Here is an 8903-nt window from a genome sequence, read left to right as displayed (position 1 = left end):
GTAGTCACATGGGCTATTTTAACAATGTCTTTACTATCTTTCTGGGCCAGCAAAAGTGGCAATTGCATTGCAGTCTGGGGTCAGAAAGCGGATTTTATCAAAAATATCTTCATTTGTGTTCTGAAGATGAATGAAGGTCTTACGGGTTTGAAATGACATGAGGATGAGTAATTAATGACAAAAATTTCATTTTTTGGTTAAACTAACCCTTTTAAGAGCCATATAATGTTATTTAGATAAAAAGCATCAGAATGGTTTGACCTATAATGTTTGTATAGTGATGCAGTTACACAGACTAGGTTATTTATTATGTAAAAATCATATAAATGCCCCATTCTGAAACATACATCTAGGCTACATTGTAAAGAAATTAAAGATCCACTTTTGTTTGTTGAGACTGTAGCATTTTCATCGGCCAGGCATGGAAGTCTATTATGATTGTTTGATAACTTTTGACGACGTTTATTTTAAGAGCACGGAGAGATTTGCGATTGCACACTACACAGAGCGCGCGCTCAGTGGAGAGGCAGTTCACTTGTTTATTTGAGAGCTCGTGTCGTTTTCGGCCATTACATGAATGTGTTCTCGCATTACAATAATGCGCTCTCCACAAACCTGCGGGTATGATTAAAATTATGCGCAATACCTGCAATCCTGCGCTGTAACTGAAACGAGTGACAGGAGAAGGAGGCGTCGGGGATATGAGAGATGAGAACGCGCCGCTGGTAAAATTTCAGGGTTTTCATTGGTCCGTTTACGATCGGATAACTTTATTGGCTACCGATATGCTGGTCAAAGCAGAGCCATATGGTTTCAATATTAATTCAAATTGTTGGCGTACTCAGTAATGGAATGTGATTTTACAAGTAGCGAAGTAGATTTCTAAGCTTAATTTGTACTTAAGTACAAGTAAAATTACAGATTAAAAAATGTACTCAAAAAAGTACAAAAACCCGAAAAAACTACTAAATTACAGTAACGTGAGTAGTTGTAATTCGTTACTTCCACCTCTGCAACTTACAGAGCTCTGACTTGTACCACCTGACTGCTGCAGATTAATTTCGGCATTGATAGTGTTGACATAGTAACGCATCCGAGTCTGAAGACGTGAACAGCTCCGGGTAGAACGGGTGGTTACCTCGTAATTACGGTTATGACATGGCGTGAACGCAGCATAAGCTCGATTAAATACTCGCTTCAATTCATTCAGAAGTTAAGCTTCACACTCGCGCATTGCATTGTGGGATTGACAGCGGACCGGAAGAATGTCATATGGTTGGGCAGTTCTCTCAACTGCAAATATCAAATGAAAAACGCAGCCAATCGCTGTGAGGTTCAACCAGTATAACAAAAAAGTGTTATAAAAAAAATTGCCTACCCTACCTTTAATGACATGATATCATCACATCAAAGTCATGGGAAAAAAAGTTTGTCAGCAAACATTTTGCATCATAGATGTTGTTAACGAAATTAACACTACAACAAAGCAGGTTACTTCTAAGGGGGATTGAACCTGTGCGTAATCCACCATCTGTTCTGTGTTGGGCATCATTCTGTCCAGTCGTTCCTCCTACCTGAGATGTATTACGCAGGTAATCTCATTCATTATTGCATCAAGCTGTGAAGCAACCAGCTCTGCCTTTAAAACTGTGCTGTGCACTTCAGTTGGTTTTTGTGTGCGTCACCTCCTGATACCTTTGGTTCAGTATGCTGCTATATTACAAAACACAGGTAAGATTTAACCTGCTTACAGACTTCATAACTTTACTGTATGTAAGGGACAACAAGTTTTTCTTAGGAAAAGATGTGAATTTGACACTAATTTTATAAAGGAAATGAGTTATCACTTTTTTACATGGCTGTCATGTACTTTTAATTAAATCACTGTATAATAGTAATAATGTTGATATTATTAGTAGCAGCAGTTTTTTGTTTGTTTGTTTCTAATTTAAATTATTTCTTCAATCTAATTTATAAAATATTATATCGTTATATAAATAAATAAAACATGAGATTGTGTTGGAAATAATACAATTTATTAACACCTGAATCATCTAGTTTGTTGTTGTTGTTTTGTTTCTGCATTAGGTTATTTCACACAGAATGGTACAAAAGAATCTGAAAACAGGTATTTTTTCAGTCCTTTATAATTATTTTTTCAAACATTTATGATTTCTTGAACACAAAAAAAATCTTTGATTGCCTTTTGCATTACACACAACCTCTCTGTCCATCAGAAAGCTCCAGCTGTGAGACTGCTGCACCTCAGAAGACTACTGAAGGCCAGGACGATCTTATCCGTCCTAAGAAACTGTCCAACCCTGTTTTGGAATGTTCTTGTCGTAGAAGGTTACATCGTGAACTGCTCGTCAGCCACAGATGGTGAGCTATAATCGTTCTTTTATAAAGCCAGATGGTTTCTCAAATGAAGTGAGTGAGCCTCTTACTAAGGGCACGGCCTATGCCGTCTGAACAGATCACCACAGACTGAGCTCCTGGGAAAAGGGATATATCTGACCTACAGTTAGAAAACAAAGCTGACGTGCTTGCAAGTGTGTGTGAGCTCGTAAAATCACAGCTGGTTGACAGCATTATTTGTATTTTAGCAGCACTGTGACAGGATACTATTTTATGTATTTTAAAGTCGACCTGAAATGAAGGTTGCGATAGATTTGCTTCCCTATTGTGAATTTGTGACGTATATCTGAGTGAAACGGCTTCTGGAACACGAAAAAATGGCAGAACTTGATTTTGTCCATTGGAAACTGATTGGATGGTTGTGGTTTGCTATTGGTGGATCTCATGTGAGTGACAGGTTGCCCCGCCCTCATCATCAGATAAGAGAAGAGATGTTATTTTGATTAAAGATGAGGACATGTGATTGATAATAAAAAATATATGCCCTGATAAATGATTAAATAAACAGCAATATTCCATTAAAAATGTCCATTTTGATTTCATGTTGACTTTTGGGGGACATTCAATAATTAATTTGAGTTTGAGGCCATAAAAAGCTGAAATAAAAGTAAAATACTTTAAGTTACACTTATTTACATCTATATTTTTTTAATATATATTTATAATTATATAAAGGGTTAGTTCACCCAAAAATGAAAATTCTGTCATTAATTACTCACTCTCATGTCGTTCCACACCTATAAGACCTTCATCTTCGGAACACAAATTAAGATATTTTTGATAAAATTCAATGGCCTAGTGAGGCCTTCATTGACAGCAAGATAATTTACACTTTCAGATGCCCAGAAAGCTTCTAAAGACGTATTTAAAACAGTTCATGTGACTTAGTGTTGTCAAAAGTACCGACTGCGGTACCTATCGGTACTGAAATTTTTTAAAAACGTGATGCTTTGAGCACTGTTAAACGGATTCGTAAACTTCACTGATTGGCCATTGTGTTGACGCACTCATCGGATATGCCTGTGATTGGCTACAATGATCAGCGCGTGGGAGCATTTGAAAGCAAACGGAAGTGTTTGAATTTGAAAGTGTTTTGAAAGTGGGAGTGCGAGTGATTGAAAGCAGGCGTCTAACAGTGGACCGATCCGCGATAGACGCCTGCTTTCAAACGCTCCCGTGTGTATCTGTGTAAGCGCTTAGTGAAGAGATTAACTGGTGACTATTTACAACGTTTTTACAGCGTTGATCATTGAAGCCTATCACAGACATATCCGATGAGCCGTGAAAACAACGGCCAATCAGAGATGTTTACGATGGTTCAACCTTAATATTATGAAGTGATGAGAATACTTTTTGTGCGCCAAAAAACTAAATAACGACTTTATTCAACAATATCTAGTGATGGACGATTTCAAAACACTGCTTCATGAAGCTTTGAAGCTTTGTTTCAAATCAGTGGTTCAGAGCACATATCAATCTGCCAAAGTCACGCCCCCCAGTGGTGAACCATTGAAATTTCGAAACACTTATGACGTAATGAAGCCTCGTTAACTGAAATCACGTGACTTTCACGCTCCGAACCACTGATTCGAAACAAATGATTCGTAAAGCTTTGAAGCTTCATGAAGCAGTGTTTTGAAATCGCCCATCACTAGATATTTTCGATTAGTCGTTATTTTGTTTTTTGCCACACAAAAAGTATTCTCGTCGCTTCATAACATTAAGGTTGAACCACTGTAGTCACATGACCTGTTTTAAATATGTCTTTAGTAGCTTTCTGGGCATTGAAAGTGTTAATTATCTTGCTGTCAATGCAGGCCTTACTGAGCCATCGGATCGTTTGCCCGTATAATCTTTAGGGTATTAGTTTAGCTAATTTGGCTTGCTGTCCACTGAGGAGGGGCTCGATGAAGCATCTTCAACTCGAGCTCTGATACACCCCCCCAGTGAATAAATATAGGATATGCTTACATAGGGCGAGGTACCTGAGATGAAGAGGGAGTTTGGGGAGGTGGAGGGATGCTGGAACAGCTGAGACTGAAGAGAGGTAAGCAGCTGCTTATATACTCTGGCTGTTGATTGGAAGATTAGATGGGCTCGCTCCTCCCTAAATTACGTTTAAGAACTTCACTAATTTGTGTTCTGAAGATGAACGAAGGTCTGACGGGTGTGGAACGACATGAGGGTGAGTAATTAATGAACAAAGTTTAATTTTTGCGTGAACTGACCCTTTAAATATTTTATATTCTTATTAGGGCCTATAGTGACACCCAATCAGGATAGAGACAGAAATAAATACGTTTGTACTTTTCAAGTAATTAATATGTCCACATGAATCACTAGAATGATTGACTGTTTCTTACCAGTACAAAACAGGCCAGCTCTTATTGTTTGCAGCGGTCTCCTGCCTGAAGAGAAGCCGGAGCTCAAGCGGGTGCTGGAACAGAGGAGACTGGAGCAGCACAGAGAGAGAGAACAAGCCTCACAGCCGCCGTCAGACCTGGAGCAAGAGCTGCACAAGAGACGGCAGAAACTCGTGGCGGTACGTGTTCACTGGTGCACGCGAGGACGTCAGTTCAACCAAAGGTGTTCACTGCTACTGTCAGTGAATCCTGACATGAAGACTATTATGACAATAGCAAAAAACTAATGTACACTACTGTTCAGAAGTTTGGGGTCAGTAAGATTTAAGATTTTTTTTTTTTAATTAATGCATTAAATTAATCAAAAATGTTTTAAGGACTTTTATTTTGTTACAAAAAGATTTGTCACAATAATATTAAACTGCTCTGACCCAGTCGGCTTACAACGCTTTAATGAAGACTTTTCTGAAATCCCTATGGGAAAAATTAATGGAAAAAAATACGTCTGGAACCACCACCTCTAGAAAAAATGGGCAGGCGCTGATGCACTCTTTCTGGAGGATCACATGACACTGAAGACGGAAGTAATGATGCTGAAAATTCAGCTTTCATCACATGAATAAATTACATTTTAAAATGTATTCAAAACAGAAAAGTTAATAAATTTTAATAATATTTCACAATATTACTGTTTTTACTGTATTTAATAAATATCTGCATTTAATAAATTACTGTATCAAATAAATAGGGCCTTGATAGCCTTGTTTTTTTCATGCACTTTTGAACAGTGGTGCACCATTAAAACCTTTTGAAAAAGTAGAGATTTCAGTTCTATATTATTACTATTAAGGATGCTCACTGGATCTGTGATTCTCTCCTTACAGTACGAGCAGGAAGAGCTGAGGCACAGAGAAAACATACGAAACATTCCAGAGTTTGTTCGCGTGCGGGAAAACCTGAGACACGTCACCATCACAGGCTACTGATCCAACAACGGAAGAACAAAATTCTTACAGAAGAAACTGGTTTTGTTGCAATCAGATGCAATCGTTATCATGAATATTAATCAATAGTCATTTTGCATTGTGCCCTCTCACCTTCAGTCCATATGCAGTCCTTCACTTTGGCTTTCAAAGAGCACAAATGACCTTTTGTATCACCATTCTGGGTCTTTTTCCAGCCAGTCATATTTTTACTGGTCAATTCTTAAATTGCATTTAAAATGGATTTAACAATACTGTATTCTGTAGACATATTGGTGACACTTTACAATACAGGTGCACTAATATGCATTATTTCAAGCTTAAAGGTGTCGTATGTAGGATTTCTGTCTGCTAGAGGTCGCTAGAAGCCTATTCAAAACAAAGGCGTAGCTTGATGACGGCAAGTTTGAGCATGGAATTTTGGACATGTGGTCTCCACCTCACAGCCGATGGAAAATAATAGGGATAGGACTCGGGAAGAAATCATGTTCATGGATGAGATTATTAACGTTACTGTAATATGAAGCAGAGCAGGGCCGAGTGTTGTGGGAGCTGAACGAGGCCGCTGTAGCAACACACGCCTCATGAGCAGCAGAACTGTTATTATGCCACAGTCGCCGGCGCTGCTTCTGCTTTTCCGGTCATGAGTATGAGGTAACGCAGCTCTGTTTATCATATTAGATACATTTGAGTGTGTTGAAAATGATGTTATAACGTTACTCTGTGCGTTCGCTAGGCGACTGCTGTGAGACTGCAAGATAGATTGATTTTACAATATCATATTAAATACTGGATGGCTTGTGTTGATTAAATGGCATGCAATTCATTTTAAAACATTGTATGATGGAGAAAATGCAGTATTACTGTTACTAAAAATAAAGCTGCATCTGATTATGCTATGTTAGCTACTTGACAAAATAGTGTTTTTCTCTGAGGCGTGGTAAAGCATGGTACTCGCAAAAAATCAAGAAAATTTGATTTAAACAATAACACTAAACGTTTTGAGCTATATAACAACAATTAGTTTTCTGTCTATAAATATATCAAAACAGTTGTTCACTTGTCTATTAAAACATGTAATATATTAAAGCGTTTTTGGTGTTTCCATGGTTATCCATGGGAGAATAACGCAGGTATGACGCAATAGAGTGCCCCAGGGATGACGCATTTTTGTAGGCAAAACCTGGAAGCGAGTTAGCATTTTAGGACTTTCGGTTCCAACGCCATAAAGTCTATGTTTTTTTTTTTAATGGGTTTTTGCGAAATCGCCTGAAATAAGGTCTGTGGTTAACAAAGCCTCTAAATACTTTCACGTTTTGATCTATGACATAAAACACACCAGTTATAACCCACTTGTGATTTTTAAAACTTTTACTGTGTCTTAAAATCGGTGGTTGCTAACAAGTTGCTAAAAGGGACTACTTCCTTTGGCGGGGACTTCAGACGTCATCATTAAAAATGGGACATTTGGACAGCATTTCTCATGAAAAAGTATCACAGCACAGATCATAATCAGTGAGCATGTTTTTAAATAGAGTTGTTTTTTAAATAAAGTTTGAGGACGCTTGGTGGTGACGTTGATCCGTGACCATGGTGTGCTGTAGTTCGTTTATAGCCTACTGTTAGCCTTTTATATCTGACCACTTTATTTAGGCTTCAAAATCTATAAATGTTGTGTTAACTTGTAAAGATTATCTTGAGAGACAAAACGTGTAAGTGTCATAACCCTTTGTTAAACACAGAGCTTATTTTCTGCGATTTTCCAAAAGTCTATGGGAAAAATGCATAGGCTTTCAACCGAGGGAACCCGTGCATCGCTAACTTCCGGGTTGGCCTACAAAAATGCGTCATCTCTGGGGCACTCTATTGACAAGTGACTCCTCACACGTCCCGGAGCCTTGGTTAAAATTGCAATTTTCTCACGATTTACAAATAGTGGGAAACATTTGGGATATTGTAAGAACTCAAGTGAACAAAATATGTAAATTAATGTAAATTAATGTGTTAATTACCACAATGGTTTGAAGCCATGTATTTCAACTTCAAATTGTATGCTTTAATTAATCATTAGCTAAGGATTTGCAAATGTATCATGATGTTATGACTTTACTTGTTGAGGCACATGACTATTAACTAATTATTAATATGTCATTATGGTTTTGACATCCTCACTATGCCATGGATTTCAATTTCCAACCATCTCCAACCGGAATTCCCGGAACCAGATTACCTGTCGCATCCAGAACACAACAAATTAAGATATTTTTGATAAAATCCGATGGCTCAGTGAGGCCTTCATTGCCAGCAAGATAATTAACTTTCAATGCCCAGAAAGCTACTAAAGACATATTTAAAACAGGTCATGTGACTACAGTGGTTCAACCTTAATGTTATGAAGCGACGAGAATACTTTTTGTGCCCCAAAAAACAAAATAACGACTTTATTCAACAATATCTAGTGGTGAGCGATTTCAAAACACTGCTTCATGAAGCTTCAAAACTTTATGAATCTTTTGTTTGCAATCAGTGGTTCGGAGCACCAAAGTCACGTGATTTCAGTAAACGAGGCTTCGTTACGCCATAAGTGTTTTGAAATTTCAATGGTTTACCACTGGGTGGCGTGACTTTGCCAGTTTGATACACGTTCCTTAGGGAAGTTCACGAGTGTGTGTCTAAAAGTGGAGTGGAATGCAGCCCAAGCCTTTTCATACAACAGTGTGATCACATTAGCAAAATTCCATTGATTAAAAGATCCAAGAATTCCATTGTCCATTTATCATTAGTGTAGCAATGCATGATCAGATGTCTCTTCCAAGTTAAGTAGTTTGATATTAACATTGTCGGGTTATTGGTATGCATGTAACTCCGGACAACAGGTTATTTCAATAAGCTGATTTTTTTTGCGAGTTATCGCGTACTGGTGTGCATGTAAACGTGCTCATTGATCAACGCTGCAAATTTTTGTGTTAAAAGTTTAACAAATTGAATCTGATGTGAAATGTGGGGAAATGTTCCACTATGGAATTACAGATTGCACAGATTCTGATTGAGATGACTGCATTTCGTCAGGGGGATTTCAACTTACTAAGGTGATGTGACAGCATCGCCATCCATAAAAGGCAACATATGTGGTGTAAAA

General features: G+C 37.9%; 1 protein-coding gene across 1 annotated transcript; it reads left to right on the top strand.

Moving 5' to 3' along the window:
* Nucleotides 1-2103: 2103 nt before the first annotated feature.
* si:ch211-160o17.6 (protein FAM107B) lies at nt 2104-5767 on the top strand. The gene is made up of 4 exons (XM_067387561.1): nt 2104-2128; nt 2238-2382; nt 4816-4960; nt 5666-5767. The coding sequence occupies exons 1-4, from the start codon at nt 2104-2106 to the stop codon at nt 5765-5767; spliced, it is 417 nt and encodes a 138-aa protein (XP_067243662.1).
* Nucleotides 5768-8903: the final 3136 nt, after the last annotated feature.

The sequence above is a fragment of the Chanodichthys erythropterus genome, chromosome 6, assembly GCF_024489055.1.
Source record: "Chanodichthys erythropterus isolate Z2021 chromosome 6, ASM2448905v1, whole genome shotgun sequence".
Lineage (NCBI taxonomy): Eukaryota > Metazoa > Chordata > Actinopteri > Cypriniformes > Xenocyprididae > Chanodichthys > Chanodichthys erythropterus.
The sequence above is the reverse complement of the archived record's forward strand: the minus strand, read 5'-3'. Positions and strand labels throughout refer to the sequence as shown.

Coding starts and splice junctions, on each gene's coding strand:
- si:ch211-160o17.6 (XM_067387561.1), top strand. CDS start 2,104: ATGGTACAAAAGAATCTGAAAACAG. Junction 2,129..2,237: donor ACAAAAGAATCTGAAAACAG/GTATTTTTTCAG, acceptor TCTGTCCATCAG/AAAGCTCCAGCTGTGAGACT. Junction 4,961..5,665: donor GACGGCAGAAACTCGTGGCG/GTACGTGTTCAC, acceptor CTCTCCTTACAG/TACGAGCAGGAAGAGCTGAG.